The following is a 14,457-nucleotide window of genomic DNA, read 5'->3' on the forward strand; positions in this document are numbered from 1 at the left end:
TATTGCAATAGATGATTTTGTGTGTTCAATACTTTTTTTGTTTTGTTTTGTTTTGAAATTTGAGATCAATGAGTCTACATTGTTGATGATGTTGCCAAGCCATGCTTGGGCGTAAGACTCTCTTCCTGCTGCCCCTCCGGTCCAGGTGATCCAGGCCAGGTTTTTCTTGCGGTACGGGATTGAGTGGACGGTGAGTTTTGTCCAGCCTGTTAGAGCAAAGGCATGGTCTCAGCATCTCTGACCTGCAGTGGTCTTTTGGGCTGGAGATGCGGATGGAAGCGGGCAAGGGAGGCTAGGATCCCGCCTTGGTGGTGCTTTCGGTTGGAGACGGAAGCTGGAGATCTTCCCGGCCTGCCATGGATTTTGGGGTGGCCCTGCTGTTGATTCCTTCTCTTTGGCTTTGGGGTAAGTGCACCTCGAAACAACTCATGTGTGTGTGTGTGTGTTTCCTATCTAGCAAAAATCCTAGCCTGCTTTTTGGGTGGCTGTTGAGGGCACCGCCAACCGCTTGTGATATTATATCGCTGAAACTTAAGCCTAGCAAGTTGCCCTAAACTCTTGGGCACCTGCAGGTTACACACACATCACATTACACGCTCATTTCGAAGTTCTTTAGATACTGGAGAAAGGAGGGGGCAGTTCTCGCAGAGAATGTGGAAATGAAGAGCTGGCGGAGGGTGTGTGTGTGTGTGTGTGTGTATCGTGGGAGGGGAACTTTGTCCGCAGGTGTTTACCAAGGACTTCCTTTTGTGCTCCAGATGCCTCTGGGCAGCTCATGATCTCCAAGGATATAATTTGGAAGGGAGAGAACAAGTTGGAAAGGAGAGAAATTGTTGTTGTTGTTGTTGTTGTTGTTGTTGTTGTTGTTGTTGTTGTTGTTCTTCTTCTTCTTCTTCTTCTTCTTCTTCTTCTTCTTCTTCTTCTTCTTCTTCTTCTTCTTCTTCTTCTTCTTCTTCTTCTTCTTCTTCTTCTTCTTGGATATAATTTGGAAGGGAGAGAACAAGTTGGAAAGGAGAGAATTTCTTCTTCTTCTTCTTCTTCTTCTTCTTCTTCTTCTTCTTCTTCTTCTTCTTTCCTCTCTGGGAAACCCACTCCTCTTCTCCAATGATATAATTTGGAAGGGAAAGAATAGGTTGGAAAGGAGAAAATCCTTCCTTCCTTCCGTCCTTCCTTCCTCCCTCCCTCCCTCCCTCCCTCCTCCTCCCCCCATTTGGGAAACCCCCTCCTCTTTCTCCCGAACCCCCTCCTTTGTCTGACATTCCACTGGTCAGAGGGACTCAGCAGGGCCGGCTTCTGTGTCTAGTCTCCATGGCTACTGATCCTGCCTGGGAAGCAGGGACGGAGGCCTTTTGTGCCGGCTTAGAAAGGCGGTCAGGCAGGGGCCGTCTTCCTCTTGAATGGACCTGGCACCGTTGGGGGGGGGCATCATTCTTTGGCACAATGGCAGAGGGGAAGGTAGCCCTTCTGTTTTCTCACTGGTGAGTACGCATGGGGGCCCTCATTCCAAGCAGGTTGCCAGATCTCTGGTGTAATGGGCCTCTTGGGCCAAGGGAAGGCTGCCTCTCCATCTCACCCACCCACCCAAAAGTTTGCTCTTTGACTTGACAACGATCATCAGAACAGCGGTTTCCAACTTTTGCGGAAGGGAGAAAGCGAAGTGGGTTGAAGAGACAGGATGGGAGCTGCAAGTGAGTCAGCTATTAGTCACCGGTTCTAAAGATCAACCTTGAAGCTCTTATCTTTCCCACAGCTATTCTAAGATTGCTACTTTGGGATCATCCTCAGCAGTCAAAAAGAAAATAGGATGCCTTAAACTAGAAAATCATCTTGGGCCCACGTGCTTTGTGTGTGTGTGTGTGTTTTGCGTGGCTGTGCTCCAAAGGGGGACTCCTTAGCCGGATGGACATCTTCCTTTTCGGTTCTGGAACCTATCACAATAGCTGGACATCTTGATCGTTGCATCTTTTATTATGTTATTGCCTTTATTTATTTATTTATTTATTTTATTAGATTTTTATACCGCCCTTCTCCCGAAGGACTCAGGGCGCTGTACAGCCAAATATTAAAAAAACCCGCAATATACACATTAAAAACAAAACTAAAACAAGCATATTACAAATGGCCAAAATTTAAGACAATTTAAGATCATAAAATTATAAATAGCCCCAATGAAAATTTAATAAAACTTTTAAGACTTTTAAGCCAGTCCCGCTTGAATAAATAGGTGCGTTTTCAGCTCACGGTGAAAAGTCTGAAGATCAGGCACTTGACGTAAACCAGGGGGAAGTTCGTTCCAAAGTGTAGGAGCTCCAACAGAGAAGGGCCTACCCCTGGGGGGCCGCCAGCCGACATTGTTTGGCGGACGGCACCCTGAGAAGGCCCTCTCTGTGAGAGCGTACGGGTCGGTGGGAGACATCAGGTAACAGCAGGCGGTCCCATAAGTACCCAGGCCCTAAGCCATGGAGCGCTTTAAAGGTGGTAACCAAAATCTTAAAGCACACCCGAAAAACCACAGGGAGCCAGTGCAGACTGCGCAGGAGTGGTGTTACACGGGAGCAACGAGTTGCTCCCACTATTACCCGCGCAGCTGCATTCTGAACTAGCTGCAGCCTCCGGGTGCACTTCAAGGGCAGCCCCATGTAGAGAGCATTGCAATAATCCAAACGGGAAGTGACAAGAGCGTGAGTGACCGTGCATAAGGCATCCCAGTCAAGGAAGGGGCGCAACCCCTTCGATCTCTGCCCCCCTGTCAACACCGTCTGCGACCAGTCGGAGAGATAGGAGGAGAACCACCGATAAACGGTGCCTCCCACTCCCAAACTCTCCAACCGGTGCAGCAAGATACCATGGTCGATGGTATCAAAAGCCGCTGAGAGATCTAATAGGACCAGGGCAGAGGAACAACCCCTATCCCTGGCCCTCCAGAGGTCATCCACCAACGCGACCAAAGCTGTCTCCGTGCTATGACCGGGCCGGAAGCCGGACTGGAACGGGTCTAGATAGACAGCTTCATCCAGGTGCTGGGGGAGCTGCCATGCAACTACACTCTCTACAACCTTCGCCACAAAGCGAAGGTTGGAGACTGGACAATAATTTCCCAAAATAGCTGGGTCCAGGGAAGGCTTCTTGAGGAGGGGTGTCTGTCACTTGCAGACGGTACAACAAAATTAAATGCCGTCTTCAGTGTACATTATAACCATTTTTTTAAAAAAAAAACCACGAACATCCATTCCTTTACATTCTATATAATTTTATAATTCTATAAAATTGAAAACCCGCTATTGCACTATACCGTAGAATTCAATATGGTTACTGCCTTGAGATAGAAGCTGTTTTTCAGCTTCTTTTTGTCCTTGTTTTTATTATCCTGTACCGGCTGCCTGATGGTAATAGTTTAAAAAGAAAAAAAAAGGGTGCCCAGGATGAGATGGATCTTTAAGAATGTTTTGAACTTTATGTAAACTTTATGTTCTTTATGTAAACAAATATATGTAGCTTCCCGAAGAACTCTTTAACTTTTCTGATTGCCCCACTGATTATTTTATTGAATGTTTAAAACCCGGAGATGCCTGGATGAAGGCTCGGCCTCTGCGCCCCGTTTTTGTCCCGATAGGTATAGTAGCCAAGCAGCTTAGGGTTTTTTTTCACACAAACCTGTTCGGCTGGTCAAGGTTTAACTTGGGCTTAGGTGTGTGTCCCGGAAGGCTTAGGGTCATGTTGGGCGAAACTCAACCTATTTATGGTTTTAGAGGATGGATCTATTTCAATTACCAGGTTAAATCTGTTGGGTGATGCCAGCAGCCCAAAAGTGGCATAAGATAAATGACGTGGATTGCTGGTGTCTTCTGAGGCCACCAAACATCTCCATGGGCTTGCTTGCAAGGGTGGGCTTCAGGATGAGTCACCTGGCCCAGGGTGATGATTTATTTATTTATTCATATTTTTATACCGCCCTTCTCCGAAGACACATGATGCTGATGATGATGATGGAGGCATTCAGAGAAAAGCATTCCCATTTCTCTTCTGGGTGATGTTGGAGAAGCAGCAATGAAGAAGTTGCTCCAGCGAAGGCAGCAAAGTAGATGTCTTTCCAAGTCCATTATGAGGATTAACAGGTTAACAGAGTTGGAAGGGACCTTACAGGCCATCTAGTCCAAACCCCCACCCAAGCAGGAGACCCTACATCATGTCTGATAGATGGCAGTCCAGTCTCTTCTTGAAAGCTTCCAGGGATGAAGCTTTTGAAGGCAACTTCTGTTCCATGAGTTGATTGTTCCTGTCCTTATTACTCCCTATTTCCAGGTGGAATCTTTCCTTGATCAGTTTCCATCCATTATTCCTTGTCTGGCCTCTGGGCGCTTTGGAAAACAGCTTGACCCCTTCCTCTCTGGGGTAGCCCCTCAAATATTGGAAGACATGCTATCATGTCTTCCCTGGTCCTTCTCTTCAGTAGACTAGCCAGGCCCAGTTCCTGCAACCTTTCATCGTATGTTTTAGCCTCCAGTCCCTTAATCATCTTTGTTGCTCTTCTCTGCACTCTTTCTAGAGTCTCAACATCTTTTTAGTAGTGTGGTGGCCAAAACTGGATGCAGGATACTAGGTGTGGCCTTACTAAGGCTTTACAGAGTGGTATTAGTACCTCACTTGCTCTTGGTTGTATCCCTCTGTTAATGCAATTTAGGATTGCATTGGCGTTTTTGGCTGCCACCGCACACTGTTGGCTCATATTTAGCTGGTTGTCCACTAAGACTCCAAGATCCCTCTCAGAGTTACTGCTATTAAGCCTGGTTTCACCCAGTCTATATGTGTACTTTTGGTTTTCTTGCCTAAGCGTAGGACTTCTCTAACGTTGAATTTCATTTAGGTCTCAGTGTTCAAGTCTGTCAAGATCCATTTGGATCTTGAGCCATTCATCTTCGGTGTTGTTGGCTATTCCAGGTCCTGTGGCCTGGCTTTCTCCCATTCTCAATAGAGAAGGTGGAAGGCCAGGGGTGTAATCCAGCAGGTTCTGGAGAACCGGTAGAGGAAATTTTGAATAGTTCGGAGAACCGGCAAATACCATTTCTGGCTGGCCCCCAAGTGGGGTGGGAATGGAGATTTTGCAATATCCTTCCCCCAGGAGTGGGGAGGGAATGGAGATTTTGCAGTATCTTTCCCCTGCCACGCCCACCAAGCCACACCACGCCCACCAAGCCACACCCACAGAACCGGTAGTAAAAAATTTCACCACTGTGGAAAAAAAATTTCACCACTGTGGAAGGCCCTTAATAACCTCTTTCACCGGCTTTCTCAGAACAGAGCAGCTTTGATGTGTCTTTCACAGCACAAAAGAGAAGAACAGAAATCATTGTGGCTGCAGAGAAACACTCAACTCCCCAACCCACCCCACATTGTCAAAGCAACCCAAAATTATAATTTGTTTCCAGGATACCCTCATTGAAACCTGCTAAGACCAGTTTCAAAATAGGCCATGTTGACGTTTAAATTCAGACTAGGTAGAAAAGGTGCAATCCAATCCTTATTCTATTCCATTCCATTCTATTCCATTCCATTCCATTCCAGTCCAGTCCAGTCCAGTCCCTATTCTATTCTATTCTATTCTATTCTATTCCACTCCACTCCATTCCATTCTAGTCCACTCCAGTTCTTAGTCTAATCTAGTCTAGTCTAGTCTAGTCCAGTCCAGTCCAGTCCAGTCCAGTCCAGTCCATTCTCCTATTCTATTCTATTCTATTCTGTTCTGTTCTGTTCTGTTCTGTTCTTATTCCAGTCCACTCCAGTCCAGTTCAGTCCAGTCCACTCCAGTCCTTAGTCTAATCTAGTCTAGTCTAGTCTAGCCCAGTCCAGTCCATTCTCTATTCTATTCTATTCTATTCTATTCTATTCTATTCTATTCTATTCTATTCTATTCTATTCTATTCTAGTCCAGTCCAGTCCAGTCCAGTCCAGTCCAGTCCTTATTCTATTGCATTGCATTGCATTGCATTCCATTCCTTAGTCTAATCTAGTCTAGTCTAGTCTAGTTCAGTCCAGTCCAGTCCAGTCCAGTCCAGTCCAGTCCTTAGTCTAGTCTAATCTAGTCCAGTCAAGTCCAGTACAGTCCATTCCCCTCCCCTCCCGTCCCCTCTTCTCAATTAAAGATAGGATTGGATCTGGCTCTTGCCTTGCTCCCTCCCCCCTTCATAAGATACCATCAAATAACCTTTATTGTCATTTTTTTTTTCTACAGTGGGCAAACCGGCACACATTTTTTAAAAAATGAAATCCTGCTGCCTGCTCTCCAAAATGTACCCCTACATAGCACACGTATCCCTCAGGCACCTCAAGTAGTGTTGCTCAGGCAAGTAAGCGCCAGTCACCCTCTTCCAAAGTGACTGATTTGCCTGTGGAAGCCGGCAGCCTATTTAGATTGGATTTAGAATCCCAGCTGGGAGAGCCAAGATGGCTAACTAAGAACACACACAAAACCTCATTCGGTGTTTGATGTGTAGCTGTGTTTGGGAGATCAGAGGAGACAGGGGGGTGGGGGGTGGGGGGTGGGGGTAGGACATGAAGGTCACCGCAGAAGAGGGTTTGTAAAAGGAGGGTTCTGATCTAAGGAGGAGGACCACAATGAGAAGTGGAAGATCAAAGAGACAGCTGGGCGGTTGAGGCAAAGAGGGCCATAAAAGTGTGATAGATTGATGGGTTTAGCATTGCCTGTTTCTCGAAACCCCCGAGAACAGGAGCGGGTTTCATCTCCAAAGCTGAGGAGAGCAGCGGAGGAGCGTCCAACTGCACACCTGGCGGGCTGTCCATTCACGTTTGATAGTCAAGGCGTACATTTCGGGAACTGCAGATCTGGGTTTTTGGAAGAGGCATGCTCTGGCAAAGACAGGAGTTGGGGAAAGTTAAGGTTGACATCTGCCAGGTTCTCCCTGACCCTGGTCAACCAAATCAGGGAGAGATCAAGAAGACAGTTCAGGGATTCATTTTGTTGTTGTTAGTCAACGAAGTTGACATCGTGACCCCATGGACAATGTTCCTCCAGGCCTTCCTGTCCTCTACCATCCTCTGGAGTCCATTTAAGCTCACGCCGACTGCTTCAGTGACTCCATCCAGCCACCTCCATCCCCTTCTTCTTTTGCCCTCCATCGTTCCCAGCATTCGGCTCTTCTCCAGGGAGTCCTTCCTTCTCATTAGGTGGCCATTTGAATATTCGAGTTTCCTCTTCAGGATCTGGCCTTCTCAAGAGCAGTCAGGGTTGATCTCCTCTAGGACTGACTGGTTGGATCGCCTTGCAGTCTCAATTCCTAGCAAAATAAATGGGGAAGAAATGGAGGAAGTGACTGATTTTATTTTCCTGGGCTCCAAGATCACTGAAGATCTTGGGGACTGCAGCCAAGAAATTAAAAGACGCTTGCTCCTGGGGAGGAAAGCCATGGCAAATCTAGACAGTGTTCTAAAAAGCAGAGACATCACCCTGAAAATAAAAGTGCGTATAGTCAAGGCTCTGGTTTTCCCAGTTGCAATGGATGGCTGTGAAAATTGGACCATAAGGAAGGCTGAGCGCCAAAGAATGGAGGCCTTTGGACTCTGGAGCTGGAGAAGACTCCTGCAAGTCCCTTGGACTTCAAGGCGATCCAACTGGTCAGTCCATGAGGAGATCAACCCTGACTGCTCTTTAGAAGGCCAGATCCTGAAGAGGAAACTGAAATACTTTGGCCACCTAATGAGAAGGAAGGACTCACTGGAGAAGAGCCGAATGCTGGGAACGATTGAGGGCAAAAGAAGAAGGGGACGGCAGAGAACGAGGTGGCTGGATGGAGTCACTGAAGCAGTCTGCGTGAGCTTAAATGGACTCTGGGGGATGGTAGAGGACAGGAAGGCCTAGAGGAACGTTGTCCATGGGGTCGGACACAACTTCGCAACTAACAGCAGCAACAAACCAGGAGAGCTGAGAGCAGCAGAGGTCACAGTCCTTTTCATTACCATGGCAACCTAAATGTTCCCATCACCTTTTTGAGAGCTGCCCTCTTGAGTCTGTAGGTTGCTTAGAACAGGGGTCTCCAACCTTGGCAACTTTAAGGCTTGTGGACTTCAACTCCCAGAGTTCCTCAGCCAGCTTTGCTGGCTGAGGAACTCTGGGAGTTGAAGTCCACAAGCCTTAAAGATGCCAAGGTTGGAGACCCCTGGCTTAGAAGGCCGAGGGGCTTCTCATGGTCATGTGCGAAGAGCAAAGTGCTAGTCAAATCAACAGGGTTCTCAGCCACAGGAGAAAATCCAGCTGCAACACCATTGCAGAGACGGCTACAAAGTGGTCGAAAAGATCGCAAAGACAAAGAGCTCCAGATCCGGGACTTAATTTGAGGCATCTTAGTTTATTCTTCCGAAGCACGAAGGGAAAAAAAAGAGAGAATTTAGTCAAGAACCTCAGAATATGAGACACCCTTCTCCATGGAGTCCACGAAGAAAACATCATCAGGTGAAACCACAACTTCTAGTTTCAATCATTAAAGTATCCGTACCGCTTTATAAAAGCCTCCTCCTGGGATACTGGCATCCAGTTTTGGTCACCACATTACCAAAAAAGTTGTTGAGACTTTGGAAAAAGTGCAAAGAAGAGCAACTCAGATGATCAAAGGCCTGGAGACAAAAAAAAAACACACGTGAAGAACGGTTGCAGGAACTGGGCATGGGCAGTCTAGAGAAAAAAAGGACCAGGGGTGACATGGTAGCAATGTTCCAGTATTTGAGGGGCTGCCACAAAGAACACGGGGTCAACTTATTTTGTAAAGCATCAGACAGGCAGGACAAGAAACAATTGATGGAAACTAACCAAGGAGAGAAGCAACCTGCAATTAAGGAGAAACTTCCTATCAGTGAGGACAATTAACCAGTGGAACTGCTTCCCTACAGAAGCTTCAACTCCCAGAAGTAGGGTGCTTCATCATTGGAGGTTGTTAAGAAGAGATTAGACAGTCACTTGTCTGAAATGGTGTAGGTTCTCCTGCTTGAGCAGCGGATTGGACTAGAAGACCTCCAAGGTCCCCTTCAGCTCTATTCTGATTGTTAGGAGATCTAAGAAGACGCAAAGCCCTCTACCACTTTTAGCAACTGATCCGACTAGATCTGGATTATTGCAATGAAGCTGAGTTTGAGCTTAAATGTGAGGTTTACAACTCACGATATTTTGTGGACGTCTTCTCAGCTGCTTTCTCCCAAAGGCCTACAATGCTGAGAATTGGAGCTAACAAATCAGAATTCTTGAAGACCTTATCCGTGTCGGCTTTTCTTCTGGTCCTCAGAGTGAACATCGTTGTGAAGAATTAAAAACCTGAGCGGTGAGCGCCCAAGAATGGAATTTCCAAAACCAGAAGAGATGGATCTCCTCTTGGTCATCCAATCCTTACTCTGATCTTCAGGAGTGTCTCCAGTTTTCTCTGTTTAGCTCCAGCTTGAAGGGAAGATGTAAAAATAGGAAGGAGGCTGATAACCCCTCTGTGCTTGTCATCCCCTCCTGGAATTTTAAGTGCAGATACGAGGTCAGCTTATCTGCAGGCTGTCTAAAGGGATGTAAGGAAACAGGTACGGGGGTGTATGGTTAATGTTACAATGACATCTTAAGGTGCCAATTGCCCAGGGTTGGGGTGGAAGGTCAGAAGCTCTGCATTGCAGCTGGGGCTTGCATCAAATGAGAATGCTCTGCAGAGGATCTTAGAAGTCTAAAATTTATTTTTAATGAAACTTAAAACGTATATGTTAAAAGTGGTCTAATTGTGATATCCGAAGGCTGAAGCTCACGCATGACCAGGAAAGGATGATAAGAGCAATAAAAATTATAGTTATTATTGTTGTTAGTTAGGAAGTCGTGTCCGACCCATCACGACCCCATGGACAATGTTCCTCCAGGCTTTCCTGTCTTCTACCATCCCCTGGAGTCCATCTAAGCTCAGTCACTGCTTCAGTGACTCCATTCAGCCACCTCGTTCTCTGCCGTCCCCTTCTTCTTTTGCCCTCCATCGTTCCCAGCATTAGGCTCTTCTCCAGGGAGTCCTTCCTTCTCATTAGATGGCCAAAGTATTTCAGTTTCCTCTTCAGGATCTGGCCTTCTAAAGAGCAGTCAGGATTGATCTCTTCCAGGACTGACCGATTGGATCGCCTTGCAGTCCAAGGGATTCGGAGGCATCTTCTCCTGCTCCAGAGTTCAAAGGCTTCCATTCTTTGGCGCTCAGCCTTCCTTATGATCCAACTTTCTCAGCCATCCATTGCAACTGGGAAAACCATCGCCTTGACTATACACACTTTTGTTGCAGGGTGATGTGTCTGCTTTTAGTAGAGATTTCCCATAGCTTTCCTCCCCAGGAGCAAGCGTCTTTTAATTTCTTGGCTGCAGTCCCCAAGATCTTCAGTGATCTTGGAGCCCAGGAAAATAAAATCTGTCACTACCTTCATTTCTTCCCCGTCTATTTGTCAGGAATTGAGAGGGCCAGAAGCCATGATCTTAGTTTTCTTAATGTTGAGTTTTTGCACTCTTCTCCTTCACCCGCATCAAGAGGCTCTTTAGTTTCTCTTCACTTTCTGCGATTAGAGTGGCATCATCTGCATATCTGAGGATAAGAGCAATAAAAGTTACTTTCCAGCAATGCTCAAAATAAAAGGAAAACCACCGAGTTGATAAACTTCCATTCTTGAGGAGAAGGAGAAAAATTGGTCAGCCATAAACGACCCGGTGCTGGTATTTTGGCTTTGTCTTTTCCAGCAGGACACTAAAACTGAAGCTGAAAAAATGAATAAAAATATGACACCCTATTTATTATTTATTAAAAAAAAAACTGTGGGTAACATTGGAACAGGCTTTCTTAATTCGGTCTCATTTCAGCAGGAACATCGCAAAGATATTTCATTTTGAGTGTTGGTAATTTTGGGGAACAAATTGGAGTGCCCAATATCATTGAGGAAGGAGCCTGGGAACTTATTCTGGATTAGCCGAGATCCTGGTGAAGTTTCTTATTTTGTTTTTCATTAGGTATCCATTCCTAATCTGGTCTAAGTGCTAAATGGGTCTAACAGGTCCTTCTACGCATTCAGGATGAATGTTTTTTGTCTGGGCACATTAAAGGGACAATATATGTTTGTCACTTTAACTAAGGGTGATTTCTCTCACCGAGAAATCTGCAAATTAAAATTCCAGATGTGCCGGACGCTGGTAGAAAGAGGAGAGGGCTATTCACATCATGCTTGTTGTCCGGGGTGGGGTGGGGTGGGGGAGGGGGGGAGGTCTCTTGAGTTTTAAGGTAATTGGTTCTTGGTCCCCACACGTGCTTAGCCTCCTTTCTGGAAAAGGCTTCTTTTTGGGATGGTGCAGTGTGTGCTTTTTAACGCTGGGATTTAGGAGTGCTATTAAAGCCACTTCGCGTTAGTTGGACAGGAATGTCTGTTCCTTTTTCAAATGTGCGTTGCTTTTCTACTGCATTTTCATTTTTGTTGGATGCATTGATAAGCGGGCTACCTCTCTCTCTCTGTCAGTCTGCCTCTCTCTCTCTCTCTCTCTCTCTCTCTCTCTCTCTCTCTCTCTCTCATCTATCTGTTATATCTGTCTGTCTGTCTGTCTGTCTGTCTATCTATCTATCTATCTGTTATGTCTATCTATCTATCTATCTATCTATCTATCTATCTATCTATCTATCTATCTATCTATCTATCTATCTATCTATCTATCTATCTATCTATCTATCTGTCTGTCTGTCTGTCTGTCTGTCTGTCTGTCTGTCTGTCTATCTATCTATCTATCTATCTATCTGTTATGTCTATCTATCTATCTATCTATCTATCTATCTATCTATCTATCTATCTATCTATCTATCTATATCGTCTATATCTCTGTCTATCTGTGTCTGTCTGTCTGTCTGTCTGTCTGTCTGTCTGTCTGTCTATCTATCTATCTATCTATCTATCTATCTATCTATCTGTTATGTCTGTATGTCTATCTATCTATCTATCTATCTATCTATCTATCTATCTATCTATCTATCTATCTATCTGTTATATTTGTCTGCCTGTGTCTGTATCTATCTCTGTCTGTCTGTCTGTCTGTCTGTCTGTCTGTCTGCCTATCTATCTATCTATCTATCTATCTATCTATCTATCTATCTATCTATCTATCTATCTATCTATCGTATTGTTTTTCAACCTGGACAACTTGAAGATGCCATGGACTTCAGCTCCCAGAATTCCTTTGTAAGGGAAAGAATGCTGGCTGAGGAATTCTGGGAGTTGAAGTCTATACAGCTGTACATTGCCAAGGTTGAGAAACACTGAAAACAATTAATCCAAAAATTTACCATTTAAATACCTAAGTTGCTCTTTACGGAACTGTATCAGAACAGTTCCAAATAAGAAAAAGCAGTATTTTCAATAATTGTCAAATTCACCATAATTCCAAAACCAATCTGGCCAAAACAACCAGAAACTTTAATCCCTGGGTTTAAAATGTAAATTCCTTTTCCGTCCAATATTTAAAAGAGCAATGTGTGTTTTAGCATTTTGGCTTGCAGATTTAAACCCAGATGTCTTTTGAACCTGAAAGCGTGGATCCATTTTGGAACACTATCTGCAAGCCCCTGTTCTCTTTTCGTTCCACTGAACTAAAACCCAAAATGTTTTAGAGGAGACTGTTCATTTCATGGATGTCTGAAAAGATGGATGGATGGATGAAGGAATGGAAAAAAGGTGAGTGGACTTTTGCTCCAGCCATCTCCTTTCTAGAACATCCAAGGAGGTCCATTTCTTTCCTCAAATGGTCAACAGAAAGAGCCAGCTGGATGGATGTAGAGATGGATGAAGAGATGGAAAGAAGATGGGTGGACTTTTGAACCAGCCGTCTCCTTTCTAGAACATCCAAGGAGGTCCATCTCTTTCCTCAAATGGTCAACAGAAAGAGCCAGCTGGATGGATGGAGGGATGGATGAAGAGATGGAAAGAAGATGGGTGGACTTTTGAACCAGCCGTCTCCTTTCTAGAACATCCAAGGAGGTCCATCTCTTTCCTCAAATGGTCAACAGAAAGAGCCAGCTGGATGGATGGAGGGATGGATGAAGAGATGGAAAGAAGATGGGTGGACTTTTGAACCAGCCATCTCCTTTCTAGAACATCCAAGGAGGTCCATCTCTTTCCTCAAATGGTCAACAGAAAGAGCCAGCTGGATGGATGGAGAGATGGAAAGAAGATGGGTGGACTTTTGAACCAGCCATCTCCTTTCTAGAACATCCAAGGAGGTCCATCTCTTTCCTCAAATGGTCAACAGAAAGAGCCAGCTGGATGGATGGAGGGATGGATGAAGAGATGGAAAGAAGATGGGTGGACTTTTGCTCCAGCCCTCTCTTTTCTAGAACATCCAAGGAGGTCCATCTCTTTCCTCAAATGGTTAACAGAAAGAGCCAGCTGGATGGATGGAGAGATGGAAAGAAGATGGATGGACTTTTGAACCAGCCATCTCCTATCTAGAACATCCAGGGAAGTCCATCTCTTTCCTCAGATGGTCGACAGAAAGAGCCAATGGCTTCACTGTGCCAGCTGCACCTTCCTGCCTGTTCCAGATGTGGGTTTCCGAGAGAGTCATAACTACCATGGACAGCTTTTCTTGCCAGCATCACAAGCTGCACCTACAAAGCAGGGGCGAGGAAGGACCATGTGTGCCCCAGCCTGATGGAGCGTTTGCAGAGAGAAACAAAGCTTGTTGGAGTGGAACAGAGAGGCTGCCCTGCTGGAAAAGAGCCGCTTGGGTTGCAAACTCTTAATTGCTCCACGCATACCAGGCTCATTCTGTCATCCCCGTTCTCCGCTTGAGTGGAGATTGGAGAATAAAAGGGCAGGACAAAGGGGGGGTGTTGGGAAGGCAAAGCCAGAGCCTCCCCCACTCTCCCAATGGTCCCAGGAAGGGGGGGGAGGGAGGGGACAAACAGCAGAAATTTGCAAAGTATCCTGGAAATGTTTCTCAGCTAAGAAAGGCAAAATTTGGGGAAAGAGTCGAAAGAACAACCTGGATAGAAATCAGGGAGAAGCCAAGGATAACAGAAAAGAAGCAGGTGATGATGGTGTTGAAAATTTTTTCAGGTGTCCAATCTAAGTATTCCTTCCACCTCTACCCTCTTCCACTGCCTAGTTTCTAAGAAATAGATATAGATAGAAACTTAAGAGAGGAGTGTGGGAGGCAATTAAAAAAAAAAAGCATAGCAATTGAAGTATTGAAGCGGGCAAGAGATGACGGGTAGATGATTTTCTTTTTTTAAAAAATTTATTTTTATTATGATTTTTTTTTCATAACAATTGTACATATTCAACAGAGCCATGACATTATTGTATATTTTGGATAGACTCTATATACATTATATACATCTAATCATCAATAGCCTTATATGTATTTTGTTTTCTATTTCTATTGATTGTCCCATGTGTACCAATTTTCCCAGACCGCAT

General features: G+C 45.2%; 1 protein-coding gene across 1 annotated transcript in view; it reads left to right on the forward strand.

Annotated features, from left to right (window-relative positions):
- LOC131186218 (fibropellin-3-like) overlaps window positions 1-14,457 on the forward strand; it is a 60,813-nt gene that overhangs the window by 41,456 nt on the left and 4,900 nt on the right. The window contains exon 3 of the mRNA XM_058159572.1: window positions 146-190. Within this exon, the coding sequence (XP_058015555.1) occupies window positions 146-190 (45 nt within the window). The remainder of the gene's footprint in view (window positions 1-145; window positions 191-14,457) is intronic.

This window comes from Ahaetulla prasina, chromosome 16 (genome assembly GCF_028640845.1).
Source record: "Ahaetulla prasina isolate Xishuangbanna chromosome 16, ASM2864084v1, whole genome shotgun sequence".
In the NCBI taxonomy this organism is placed as follows: Eukaryota; Metazoa; Chordata; class Lepidosauria; order Squamata; family Colubridae; genus Ahaetulla; species Ahaetulla prasina.